We start from the raw sequence: 14176 nt of genomic DNA on the forward strand, positions 1-14176 counted from the left end.
TATTGCCGTGAGCCTTATTTTGTTGAAGTTTCTAGTCTCTGAAATGCATTGCAGCCCTGTGCAAGTATGGAGGGAGCTTCACTCTGTATTTAACCCTGTACCTGCCCTGGGAGTGTTTGATGTGACAGTGTAGAGGGAGCTTTACTCTGTATCTAACCCTGTACCTGCCCTGGGAGTGTTTGATAGGACAGTGTAGAGGGAGCTTTACTCTGTATCTAACCCTGTACCTGCCCTGGGAGTGTTTGATGGGACAGTGCAGAGGGAGCTTTACTCTGTATCTAACCCTGTACCTGCCCTGGGAGTGTTTGATAGGACAGTGTAGAGGGAGCTTTACTCTGTATCTAACCCTGTACCTGCCCTGGGAGTGTTTGATGGGACAGTGCAGAGGGAGCTTTACTCTGTATCTAACCCTGTACCTGCCCTGGGAGTGTTTGATGGGACAGTGTAGAGGGAGCTTTACTCTGTATCTAACCCTGTACCTGCCCTGGGAGTGTTTGATGAGACAGTGTAGAGGGAGCTTTACTCTGTATCTAACCCTGTACCTGCCCTGGGAGTGTTTGATAGGACAGTGTAGAGGGAGCTTTACTCTGTATCTAACCCTGTACCTGCCCTGGGAGTGTTTGATGGGACAGTGCAGAGGGAGCTTTACTCTGTATCTAACTCTGTACCTGCCCTGGGAGTGTTTGATGGGACAGTGTAGAGGGAGCTTTACTCTGTATCTAACCCTGTACCTGCCCTGGGAGTGTTTGATGGGACAGTGTAGAGGGAGCTTTACTCTGTATCTAACCCTGTACCTGGCCTGGGAGTGTTTGATGGGACAGTGTAGAGGGAGCTTTACTCTGTATCTAACCCTGTACCTGCCCTGGGAGTGTTTGATGGGACAGTGTAGAGGGAGCTTTACTCTGTATCTAACCCTGTACCTGCCCTGGGAGTGTTTGATGGGACAGTGTAGAGGGAGCTTTACTCTGTATCTAACCCTGTACCTGGCCTGGGAGTGTTTGATGGGACAGTGTAGAGGGAGCTTTACTCTGTATCTAACCCTGTACCTGGCCTGGGAGTGTTTGATGGGACAGTGTAGAGGGAGCTTTACTCTGTATCTAACCCTGTACCTGCCCTGGGAGTGTTTGATGGGACAGTGTAGAAGAGGGAGCTTTACTCTGTATCTAACCCTGTACCTGCCCTGGGAGTGTTTGATGGGACAGTGTAGAGGGAGCTTTACTCTGTATCTAACCCTGTACCTGCCCTGGGAGTGTTTGACGGGACAGTGTGGAGGGAGCTTTACTCTGTATCTAACCCTGTACCTGCCCTGGGAGTGTTTGATGGGACAGTGCAGAGGGAGCTTTACTCTGTATCTAACCCTGTACCTGCCCTGGGAGTGTTTGATGGGACAGTGTAGAGGGAGCTTTACTCTGTATCTGACCCTGTACCTGCCCTGGGAGTGTTTGACGGGACAGTGTGGAGGGAGCTTTACTCTGTATCTAACCCTGCACCTGCCCTGGGAGTGTTTGACGGGACAGTGTCGAGGGAGCTTTACTCTGTATCTAACCCTGTACCTGCCCTGGGAGTGTTTGATGGGACAGTGTCGAGGGAGCTTTACTCTGTATCTAACCCTGTACCTGCCCTGGGAGTGTTTGATGGGACAGTGTAGAGGGAGCTTTACTCTGTATCTAACCCTGTACCTGCCCTGGGAGTGTTTGACGGGACAGTGTAGAGGGAGCTTTACTCTGTATCTAACCCTGTACCTGCCCTGGGAGTGTTTGATGGGACAGTGTAGAGGGAGCTTTACTCTGTATCTAACCCTGTACCTGCCCTGGGAGTGTTTGACGGGACAGTGTAGAGGGAGCTTTACCCTGTATCTGCCCCGGGAGTGTTTGAAGGGACGGTGTCTGATTCCCAACACTTTGAGCAGTGCCTTGTGCTCTCCGAGTGAAAAATTGGGCCAGTTTCCGGTTGGCAGCAGGGCTGGGAGCGTGTCCGCCAGCTGTCCCACCCGCAGGCCGCAGCCTGACCTGTCGCGTCCCCCGGCCAGATTCCTCAGGGCCCTGCCACATTCCATCCCCCCCTCTCGCACAGCTCCAATGGGACGTGACACAACGCCCATCCCCTCTGACCCTCACACCGAGGGGAGACATGTCCCGAGAGATTGCGAGAGATGCGGTGATTGAAAACGCAGAGGGACATTTCCAAGATGGAAGGAGCTCCCATTGTTTCAGGACGTTCCCAAAGTGTCTCCCGGCCAATGGAGGACTTTTTTTTGACGTGCGGTCACTGTTGTAATGTGGGAAACGCGGCAGCCAATTTGCGCACAGCAAGATCCCACAAACAGCAGTGTGAGAATGACCCAGATCATCTGTTTTTTTTCAGTGATACTGGTCGAGGGATAAATATCGGCCCCAGGACACCGGGGAGAGCAAGGGGGAAGTTCTCCCAATAGCGGCCGTGGGATTTTACGTCCAGCCTGAGAGGGCAGACGGGGCCCTCGGTTTAACGTCTCCTCCGGAAGACTGCCCCTCCGCCGGTGCGGCGCTCCCTCGGCACGGCACGGCACGGCCGGGCCTGGATTACGAGTGCTCGTGTGGGAATTGCGCAAGAGAGTGAGGGAATTGCGCAAAGAGTGAGGGAAACCGGGGGGCGGGGGGAGTGTCGGGCCTCGAGGATGACCCACGACCTTCTGACACGGGGTGGGAAGGGGAAGAGGGCCGAAGAGGGACCCAGTGAGCCACGGCTGACGCAGGGAACACACGCGAAGCTCGGTCCGGACTTGTGTGCGTCCGAGCTTCTCGTGCGGTTTCCCTTCGGTACCTCTTCCCCCCCTCCTCCTCCTCCTCCTCCTCCTCTCGGCGTCAGGAGGTCGAGGGTTCGAGCCTAGCCCACACTCTGGAGACACGAGCACTCGTAATCCAGGCCCGGCCGTGCCGTGCCGTGCCGAGGGAGCGCCGCACCGGCGGAGGGGCCGTCTTCCGGAGGAGACGTTGAACCGAGGGCCCCGTCTGCCCTCTCAGGCTGGACGTAAAATCCCACGGCCGCTATTGGGAGAACTTCCCCCTTGCTCTCCCCGGTGTCCTGGGGCCGATATTTATCCCTCGACCAGTATCACTGAAAAAAAACAGATGATCTGGGTCATTCTCACATTGCTGTTTGTGGGATCTTGCTGTGCGCAAATTGGCTGCCGCGTTTCCCACATTACAACAGTGACCGCACGTCAAAAAAAGTCCTCCATTGGCCGGGAGACACTTTGGGAACGTCCTGAAACAATGGGAGCTCCTTCGATCTTCAGTCCCATTCTCGGTGTCTGACTCTTAATGGCCTCCTGTCTCTCCCCAAGGGCTCTTTTTTAAAAATTCGTTCATGGGATGTGGGCGTCGCTGGCGAGGGCGGCATTTATTGCCCATCCCTAATTGCCCTTGAGAAGGTGGTGGTGAGCCGCCTTCTTGAACCGCTGCAGTCCGTGTGGTGACGGTTCTCCCACAGTGCTGTTAGGAAGGGAGTTCCAGGATTTTGACCCAGCGACGATGAAGGAACGGCCGATATATTTCCAAGTCGGGATGGTGTGTGACTCGGAGGGGAACGTGCAGGTGGTATTGTTCCCATGTGCCTGCTGCCCTTGTCCTTCTAGGTGGTAGAGGTCGCGGGTTTGGGAGGTGCTGTCGAAGAAGCCTTGGCGAGTTGCTGCAGTGCATCCTGTGGATGGTCCACACTGCAGCCACAGTGCGCCGGTGGTGAAGGGAGTGAATGTTTAGGGTGGTGGATGGGGTGCCAATCAAGCGGGCTGCTTTGTCCTGGATGGTGTCGAGCTTCTTGAGTGTTGTTGGAGCTGCACTCATCCAGGCAAGTGGAGAGTATTCAATCACACTCCTGACTTGTGCCTTGTAGATAGTGGAAAGGCTTTGGGGAGTCAGGAGGTGAGTCACTCGCCGCAGAATACCCAGCCTCTGACCTGCTCTCGTAGCCCTAGTATTTATGTGGCTGGTCCAGTTAAGTTTCTGGTCAATGGTGACCCCCCAGGATGATGATGGTGGGGGATTCGGCAATGGTAATGCCGTTTAATGTCAAGGGGAGGTGGTTAGACTCGCTCTTGTTGGAGATGGTTGTTGCCTGGCACGAATATTACTTGCCACTCATGAGCCCAAGCCTGGATGTTGTCCAGGTCTTGCTGCATGCGGGCTCGGACTGCTTCATTATCTGAGGGGTTGCGAATGGAACTGAACACTGTGCAGTCATCAGCGAACATCCCCATTTCTGACCTTGTGATGGAGGGAAGGTCATTGATGAAGCAGCTGAAGACGGTCGGGCCCCGGACACTGCCCTGAGGAGCTCCTGCAGCGATGTCCTGGGGCTCGCCTCTACCGGAAGGCCAAAGGAGGAGGAGACATGGCAGAAAAACCCTTCCCATCATGCCTTCCACCCCTCCGCCAAAGAGCGAAATTAAGACGCAGAGAGAGAGGGAGAGATGTCAGTCACGTCTCATTTATTTTTCCTCTTTTGCAAGTGCTGTACAAATTCGGTAAGTGATTCACAGAAACAAAACGAACAAAAAAAATAACGTCTATTTGCAAAGATGGCCGCAATTTCCAAGTCAGGAAGTCGCCAATTCGAACAGCGAGCTCTTTGTTCGCTCCGCCGGCTGACTCGGACGTGGCAATCCTGGCGATTCACCTCAAATTAAAAAACGGCGGGGCAGGGGGGGGGCTCTTGACTGCACCTTCGTCGCCCCTTCGACCCAATCCTGGTCACGGGAAGAGTTGGGCTTGGCTACTCATGAAGGGATGGCTGGGTACGAGCCCGAGACGGAGGACCTGGAGGAGGAGGAGGAGGGTGAAGACAGTCTAGACGCAAATCGCAACGCGGTGAAGCTCTGGAAAGGAAATCGAACGATACAAGCACAGGAGGCGGCCATTCGGCCCATCGTGCCTGTGCTCGCTCTTTGAGCGAGCCTCATCCCCAGCCCTCACTTTATCCAAAAGTTATTATTGAATCTGCTTCCACCACCCTTTCAGGCAGTGAGTTTCCAGGTCATATCAACTCATGGGGTAAAAATCTTCCACCCCCGGCTCTTTCCCCGATTATCTTAAATCTGGGTCCTCTGGTCACCGACCCCCCTGCCCACTGGAAACAGTTGCTCCTTATCTACTCGATCGAAACCCCTTCAGGATTTCGAACGCTTCGATCAAATCTCCCCTTAACCTTCTCTGCTCGGAGGAGAACCCCCCCGCCCAGTTTCTCCAGGTAACTGAGGTCCCTCATCCCTGGAACCATTCTGGCCAGTCTCCTCCGGCCCCCCCACCCCGCGCTCTCCAAACCCTCGACATCCTTCCTCAAGTGTGGCGCCCAAAACAACACACAAGGTCATACTCACTCCATCTTGTCCTCCAGTTTGTGGACCATCTGCTTGTCGACGTAACGGCAGAAGAGGGAGAGCAGGTTGCTGGGAAGGCTGAGGGGCTCGGCCACCGAAGACTGGGGGACCTGAGCGAGCTCCTTGGCAACCAGGAAGATGGTGTCCGTCCTAGGGCGGAGGTGGTTGGAGTTAGCCCTTTGGAGAGACGTCAGACCCCGACTCTCGTACAGGCGAAATAGGAGCAGGAGTAGGCCATGCAGCCCCTCGAGCCTGCTCCGCCATTCAATCAGATCATGAAAAGAGCGATCCAATTAATCCCACTCCTCCTGCTCTTTCCCCATTGCTCTGCAAGTCCCCATCAAAACCCCCTCATGATTTTGAGCACCTCGATTAAATCGCCCCTGAACCTTCTCCGCTCTGGAGGAGAACGACCCCAGCTTCTCCCGTCTCTCCACATAAACAGAGGTCCCCTCGTCCCTGCTCCCATTCTGGTAAATCTCCTCCGCACCCTCTCCAAGGGCCTGGACATCCTTCCTAAAGTGCGGTGCCCAGAGTCGGACACAATACTACAGCTGAGGCCCAACCAGTATGGGGGAGAAAGCAGGGATAGCGGGATTAATTGGAGAGCTGGCCTGTGCTTGCGATATTGATAGATTAGGTGAATGGGCAAAACTGTGGCAAATGGAATTCAATGTAGACAAATGCGAGGTCATCCACTTTGGATCAAAAAAAGGACAGAACAGGGTACTTTCTAAATGGTAAAAAGTTAAAAACAGTGGACGTCCAAAGGGACTTAGGGGTTCAGGTACATCGATCATTGAAGTGTCATGATCAGGTGCAGAAAATAATCAATGAGGCTAATGGATCGCTGGCCTTTCTATCTGGAGGACTGGAGTACAAGGGGGCAGAAGTTATGCTGCAGCTATACAAAACCCTGGTTAGACCACACCTGGAGTACTGTGAGCAGTTCTGGGCACCGCACCTTCGGAAGGACATATTGGCCTTGGAGGGAGTGCAGCGTGGGTTTACTAGAATGATACCCGGACTTCAAGGGTTAAGTTACGAGGAGAGATTACACAAATTGGGGTTGCATTCGCTGGAGTTTCGAAGGTTAAGGGGTGATCTGATCGAAGTTTATTAGATATTAAGGGGAACGGATAGGGTGGATAGAGAGAAACTATTTCCGCTGGTTGGGGATTCTAGGAGTAGGGGGCACAGTCTAAAAATTAGAGCCAGACCTTTCAGGAGCGAGATTAGAAAACATTTCTACACACAAAGGGTGGTAGAAGCTTGGAACTCTCTTCCGCAAAAGGCAATTGATACTAGCTCAATTGCTAAGTTTAAATCTGAGATCGACAGGCTTTTTGGCAACCAAAGGTATTAAGGGATATGGGCCAAAGGAAGGTATATGGAGTTAGATCACAGATCAGCCATGATCTTATCAAATGGCGGAGCAGGAAAGAGGGGCTGAATGGCCTCCCCTCCTGTGCTGAGAAATTCGACCATTCCCCTGCTGCAGTACCGGCTCCCCGCACAGAGGGCGACGGTGAGCTTCCTGGAGTGACCACTGGTCCAACAGCGCCTGATGGTGGCCGGGGTCAGCAGTGCAGCCCGTTGACCGTCGCTCCGAGGTCGTGGGTTCGAGCCCCACTCGCTCCAGCCCCGTAATCCAGGGGGCGGCGCCGAGGGAGCGCGCCGCGCTGTCGGAGGGGCGGCGCCGAGGGAGCTCGCCGCGCTGTCGGAGGGGCGGCGCCGAGGGAGCTCGCCGCGCTGTCGGAGGGGGCGGCGCCGAGGGAGCGCTCGGAGAGTCTCGGCCGGCCTCTCTGTGACTCACCATTTCTTGAAGTCACCGATGCCAGGTTCCATTCGAGTGTCGAGAGAGAGGAGCTGTTCACCGTGGCTCAGGAGGGCGTACAGGAGGGAGATGCTGAACTGAGGAGGGAGAAAGAGAGAATGGAAAAAAAATATTCCAGGACTTTCCAACGCAGACCAGCAGCGCACCCCCCTCGTCCGTCCGTCTCCCCGAGCCCCCCCCCCGTCTCCCCGAAGCCCCCCCCTCGTCCGTCCGTCCCGTCTCCCCGAGCCCCCCTCGTCCGTCCGTCCGTCTCCCCGAGCCCCCCTCGTCCGTCCGTCTCCCCGAGCCCCCCTCGTCCGTCCGTCCGTCTCCCCGAGCCCCCCTCGTCCGTCCGCCCGTCTCCCCGAAGCGCCCCCTCGTCCGCCCGCCCGTCTCCCCGAGCCCCCTCGTCCGTCCGTCTCCCCGAGCCCCCTTGTCCGTCCGTCCGTCTCCCCGAGCCCCCTCGTCCGTCTCCCCGAAACCCCCCCTCGTCCTCCCGTCTCCCCGAAGCGCCCCCTCGTCCGTCCGCCCGTCTCCCCGAAACCCCCCTCTCCCGTCCGCCCGTCTCCCCGAAACCCCCCCTCGTCCGTCCGTCTCCCCGAACCCCGGTCTCCCATCCGTCTCCCCGAACCCCGCTCTCCCATCCGTCCCCCCGAAACCCCCCTCTCCCGTCCCCCCGAAACCCCCCTCTCCCGTCCCCCCGAAACCCCCCTCTCCCGTCCCCCCGAAACCCCCCTCTCCCGTCCCCCCGAAACCCCCCTCTCCCGTCCCCCCGAAACCCCCCTCTCCCGTCCCCCCGAAACCCCCCTCTCCCGTCCCCCCGAAACCCCCCCTCTCCCATCCGTCCCCCCGAAACCCCCTCGTCCATCCGTCCCCCCGAAACCCCCTCGTCCGTCCCCCCCGAAACCCCCTCGTCCGTCCCCCCCGGTCTCCCCGAGCCCCCCCTCGTCCGTCCGTCCGTCTCCCCGCACCCTGCTCTCCCTCCTCTAACCCTCCTCGTCCGTCCGTCCCCTCCCCTAACCCCCTCTGTCCATCTGTCCTCCCCAATCCCCCCTCCGTCCGTCTGCCCCCTCCTCTAACCCCGCTCCCTTCTCCACACTGACCCCCCACCCCCTTCCCCCCCCGATGGGACGGCTGCTCCCGACGTTCCCCGTACCTTGTTCTGGAAGACCGGTCGCAGTGAGCTCCCTGTGGTCCCAGGAAGATTGGTGGTCAACTCCTGGAGGACCTCAATCATCTCCGTGAAGGACAGGCCACCGATAATTAGTGTCAACGGGTCAAACAGCAGCGGTAGGGCCTGGGGAGGGGTGGGGACAGAGACAGAGACAGAGACAGAGCGTGCGCCAGGGTGGGGTGGAGGGAGTGAAAGTGGGAGCAAGAGATGAAAGAGAGAAAAAACACAATAAGTTGACTATTTGCCCAATGTGAAGGACTGGCTTGTACTGAGACAACCTTTGACCTCAAGGACACGGACACACAAGGCTACCCTCGGCTGGTCAGCCACTCGATCGGAGAGGTTGACAGAGACCCTCGTCGCATCCGCAAGACTCCTCGGGGCAAGGAGAGATCGGGAAGCTCGGGCACGGATAGATAGGGAAAGGTGACGGCCATTTCGTACAGACACGGGGAGGGAGAGGTGGCAAGACGGCCACGTCCGAGGGGGTGGGTTTCGGTCACGTTGGGTGCCCCCCACCGCAACCGACGGCGCGGAGCTCCCTCGGGACCCTCCTCCGGTCCTGGATCACGGGGCTCGAACCAACTTGGACCAAAACGATGTCCTCCAAAAGCAACGAAGCCCAGGAACATTCAAGGAGTTCGACAGCGATCAGGACGAAGCCGCCGAGCCTCAGGCGTCTTAAGCTCCTGGTTGAGGGCTCGTTCTCAAACGGGGCAGTGGGGGGGGGCGATGGAGGGAGACGGGGAAGGGGGCAATCGAGGGACGACGGAGGGAGAGCCAGAAGGTTGGGTCTGAGGGACACCCCAGGGAGATTGAGCCCGCGAGACGGAGGAGCTACTTGGGGCCCCCCCCCCAACGTTATGGAGGCCACCACCAAATGAAGCAAAGACCCCTCCCCCCAGCCCCTCTCCTCACCTGATCAGTGTCCTCCTGCACCAAGTCGGGCAAGTGGGAAGCAATGGCCAGCACCACCTCAAGCCCGTTGGCGGGCCGCAGAACCGGGAGCAGGCGAGATAGCAGCTTCTTCCCCTTGCAGATGTTCAGAATCTGGGAGAAGTCAGACTCTCTGGAACGGGAGAGCAAAGGCACGAGGCCGTCAGGCGACGCTTAAATGCGACGGCCCCCCAAAACACGCCCTCCCCCACGACGCTGGCGGGCGACAAGACCCATTTGTGAGAGGGTACCCCACTCCATCTACGCAGTGACCCCAACGTTGGTCCCTTCACCTGGGTGAGGGCAGCTCTAACAATACTCAAGAAGCTCGACACCATCCAGGGCAAAGCAGCCCGCTTGATTGGCACCCCATCCACCGCCCGAAACATTCACTCCCTTCACCACCGGCGCACCGTGGCTGCAGTGTGGACCATCCACAGGATGCACTGCAGCAACTCGCCAAGGCTTCTTCGACAGCACCTCCCAAACCCGCGACCTCTACCACCTAGAAGGACAAGGGCAGCAGGCACATGGGAACACCACCACCTGCACGTTCCCCTCCGAGTCACACACCATCCCGACTTGGAAATATATCGGCCGTTCCTTCATCGTCGCTGGGTCAAAATCGTGGAACTCCCTTCCTAACAGCACTGTGGGAGAACCGTCACCACACGGACTGCAGCGGTTCAAGAAGGCGGCTCACCACCACCTTCTCAAGGGGCAATTAGGGATGGGCAATAAATGCCGGCCTCGCCAGCGACGCCCACATCCCGTGAACAAATAAAAGAAAAACACCAAACTTTTCCAGCACCACAAGGGTTGAGGATGTCTGGTAACATAACAGAGGGGGAAAGGACAGTGTATCTAACACACTGAGAGACCCGGTCCCAGAGGGGGAAAGGACAGTGTATCTAACGCACTGTGAGACCCGGTCCCAGAGGGGGAAAGGACAGTGTATCTAACGCACTGAGAGACCCGGTCCCAGAGGGGGAAAGGACAGTGTATCTAACGCACTGTGAGACCCGGTCCCAGAGGGGGAAAGGACAGTGTATCTAACACACTGAGACCCGGTCCCAGAGGGGGAAAGGACAGTGTATCTAACACACTGAGACCCAGTCCCAGAGGGGGAAAGGACAGTGTATCTAACACACTGAGACCCAGTCCCAGAGGGGGAAAGGACAGTGTATCTAACACACTGAGACCCGGTCCCAGAGGGGGAAAGGACAGTGTATCTAACACACTGAGACCCGGTCCCAGAGGGGGAAAGGACAGTGTATCTAACGCACTGTGAGACCCGGTCCCAGAGGGGGAAAGGACAGTGCATCTAATACACTCAGACCCGGTCCCAGAGGGGGAAAGGACAGTGTATCTAACGCACTGTGAGACCCGGTCCCAGAGGGGGAAAGGACAGTGTATCTAACGCACTGTGAGACCCGGTCCCAGAGGGGGAAAGGTCAGTGTATCGAACGCACTGTGAGACCCGGTCCCAGAGGGGGAAAGGACAGTGTATCTAACACACTGAGAGACCCGGTCCCAGAGGGGGAAAGGACAGTGTATCTAACGCACTGAGAGATCCGGTCCCAGAGGGGGAAAGGACAGTGCATCTAACGCACTGTGAGACCCGGTCCCAGAGGGGGAGAGGACAGTGTATCTAACGCACTGTGAGACCCGGTCCCAGAGGGGGAGAGGACAGTGTATCTAACGCACTGTGAGACCCGGTCCCAGAGGGGGAAAGGACAGTGTATCTAACGCACTGTGAGACCCGGTCCCAGAGGGGGAAAGGACAGTGTATCTAACGCACTGTGAGACCCGGTCCCAGAGGGGGAAAGGACAGTGTATCGAACGCACTGTGAGACCCGGTCCCAGAGGGGGAAAGGACAGTGTATCTAACGCACTGTGAGACCCGGTCCCAGAGGGGGAAAGGACAGTGTATCTAACACACTGTGAGACCCGGTCCCAGAGGGTGAAAGGACAGTGTATCTAACGCACTGTGAGACCCGGTCCCAGAGGGGGAAAGGACAGTGTATCTAACGCACTGTGAGACCCGGTCCCAGAGGGGGAAAGGACAGTGTATCTAACACACTGTGAGACCCGGTCCCAGAGGGGGAAAGGACAGTGTATCTAACGCACTGTGAGACCCGGTCCCAGAGGGGGAAAGGACAGTGTATCTAACGCACTGTGAGACCCGGTCCCAGAGGGGGAAAGGACAGTGTATCTAACGCACTATGAGACCCGGTCCCAGAGGGGGAAAGGACAGTGTATCTAACACACTGAGAGACCCGGTCCCAGAGGGGGAAAGGACAGTGTATCTCACGCACTGTGAGACCCGGTCCCAGAGGGGGAAAGGACAGTGTATCTAACGCACTGTGAGACCCGGTCCCCAGGAGGGGGAAAGGACAGTGCATCTAACGCACTGTGAGACCCGCTCCCAGAGGGGGAAAGGACAGTGCATCTAACGCACTGTGAGACCCGGTCCCAGAGGGGGAAAGGACAGTGCATCTAACGCACTGTGAGACCCGGTCCCAGAGGGGGAAAGGACAGTGTATATAACACACTGTGAGACCGGTCCCAGAGGGGGAAAGGACAGTGTATCTAACACACTGTGAGACCCGGTCCCAGAGGGGGAAAGGACAGTGTATCTAACGCACTGTGAGACCCGGTCCAGAGGGGGAAAGGACAGTGCATCTAACGCACTGTGAGACCCGGTCCCAGAGGGGGAAAGGACAGTGTATCTAACGCACTGTGAGACCCGGTCCCAGACGGGGAAAGGACAGTGTATCTAACGCACTGAGAGACCCGGTCCCAGAGGGGGAAGGACAGTGTATCTAACACACTGTGAGACCCGGTCCCAGAGGGGGAAAGGACAGTGTATCTAACACACTGTGAGACCCGGGTCCCAGAGGGGGAAAGGACAGTGTATCTAACACACTGTGAGACCCGGTCCCAGAGGGGGAAAGGACAGTGTATCTAACGCACTGAGAGACCCGGTCCCAGAGGGGGAAGGACAGTGTATCTAACACACTGTGAGACCCGGTCCCAGAGGGGGAAAGGACAGTGTATCTAACACACTGTGAGACCCGGTCCCAGAGGGGGGAAAGGACAGTGTATCTAACACACTGTGAGACCCGGTCCCAGAGGGGGAAAGGACAGTGTATCTAACACACTGTGAGACCCGGTCCCAGAGGGGGAAAGGACAGTGTATCTAACACACTGTGAGACCCGGTCCCAGAGGGGGAAAGGGACAGTGTATCTAACACACTGTGAGACCGGTCCAGAGGGGGAAAGGACAGTGTATCTAACACACTGTGAGACCCGGTCCCAGAGGGGGAAAGGACAGTGCATCTAACGCACTGTGAGACCCGGTCCCAGAGGGGAAAGGACAGTGTATCTAACACACTGTGAGACCCCGGCCCCAGAGGGGGAAAGGACAGTGTATCTAACACACTGTGAGACCCGGTCCCAGAGGGGGAAAGGACAGTGCATCTAACACACTGAGACCCGGTCCTGTTAGTTTGAAGTCCACTTACTCTTCATCGTCCTCATGCTCGGTGACCTTCAGACTGTCGAAGATCCACTTCACCTTGCGCTCACCGTTTCTCACACAGCCTGGTGCGTTGGTCGTCTCCAGCCAATAAGAGCTTCCCTTCGATCTCCTCCACTTCCAGGAGCACCATGTACATCTGTTGGGGCGGGGGGAAGAGAGCAGGGGCAACAAATTACCTGGAGCTGACCCCCTGCTCCCTTCCGATCCCCCTACGTGCACACCGCCAGACCCCCCGACTATCCCGATGCTCTCCTGGCCCGCCTCCCACCTTCCACCCTCTGTAACCATCAACTCATCTGCTGTCCCCCCCGTATCCTAACTCGCACCCAGTCCCGTTCACCCATCACCCACCTGTGCTCGCTGGACCGACATTAGCTCCACGGGCCCTCGCCTCCCCCCCTCCCTATCTCTGTAACCCCCTACGACCCTCCGAGATCTCTGCGCTCCTCCAATTCCGGCCTCTTGTCCATCTCCCCGATTCCCATCGCTCCACCATTGGCGGCCGTGCCTTCAGCCGCCTGGGCCCTAAGCTCTGGATTCCCTCCCTAAACCTCTCCCCCCTCCCTCTCTCCCCTCCTTAAAACCTCCTCTTTGACCGAGCTTTTGGTCACCTGTCCGAATATCTCCTTATATGACTCAGAGGTCAAATTTTGTTTGGTGATCGCTCCCTGAAGCCCCTATGGGAAGGTTTTACCACATTAAAGGCGCTATAAATGCAGGGTGTTGTCCATCTGCCGGGGGGGGGCACCTGGTACAGGAATCAGAGGGACGACCCTTGACATTGTCCGCAATCCCACCCAAACTCAAGGCCGTGTGGCAGCAAGGCCTCTTTCCCCCACCCCTCAAGACCAGGCTTGTAATGAGAGGAGCCTCTTCGCCCACCCCCTCTCCCCCAATGTAACGGAGTAAACACGGCCCCCTCCCCCACCAAGCTCACCTCCCCCACCCCCCCCGGAGATCTGGGTAAAGAAGCCTGACCTGATAGGCCAAGGTTGAATCCCCTCGCAACTCCAGGGCTGCCATTTTGAGGCATTGAGTCGAATGGGCCGAGACTCTCGAGTTTCGAAGAACGAGAGGTGATCTTACTGAAACGTATAAGATTCTGAGGGGGCTTCACAGGGTAGATGCTGAGAGGACGTTCCCCCCTCCACCTCGCGAGTATAGAACGAGGGGGAATAGTCTCAGGATATGGGGTCGGCCATTCAAGACTGAGATGAGGAGGAATTTCTTCACTCGGAGGGTTGTGAATCTTTGGAATTCTCTATCCTTGTGGATGCTCAGTTGTTGAGTGTATTCAAGGCGGAGATGGATAGATTTTTGACCAAGCCTGGCCATGATCTGATTGAATGA

The 14176-nt window shown here is 57.1% G+C and overlaps 1 protein-coding gene across 1 annotated transcript in view; it reads right to left on the reverse strand.

Moving 5' to 3' along the window:
• Nucleotides 1–4462: 4462 nt before the first annotated feature.
• Nucleotides 4463–14176, reverse strand: part of LOC137319282 (uncharacterized) — a 39782-nt gene continuing 30068 nt past the window's right edge. Inside the window, exons 8-13 of the mRNA XM_067981570.1 lie at nt 12810–12962; nt 9265–9415; nt 8329–8469; nt 7173–7270; nt 5357–5506; nt 4463–4796 (exon numbers count right to left, since the gene is read on the reverse strand). Coding sequence (XP_067837671.1) covers nt 4757–4796; nt 5357–5506; nt 7173–7270; nt 8329–8469; nt 9265–9415; nt 12810–12962 — 733 coding nt within the window. The 3' untranslated portion in view covers nt 4463–4756. The remainder of the gene's footprint in view (nt 4797–5356; nt 5507–7172; nt 7271–8328; nt 8470–9264; nt 9416–12809; nt 12963–14176) is intronic.

Source organism: Heptranchias perlo, unplaced genomic scaffold, assembly GCF_035084215.1.
Source record: "Heptranchias perlo isolate sHepPer1 unplaced genomic scaffold, sHepPer1.hap1 HAP1_SCAFFOLD_798, whole genome shotgun sequence".
Taxonomy (NCBI): domain Eukaryota; kingdom Metazoa; phylum Chordata; class Chondrichthyes; order Hexanchiformes; family Hexanchidae; genus Heptranchias; species Heptranchias perlo.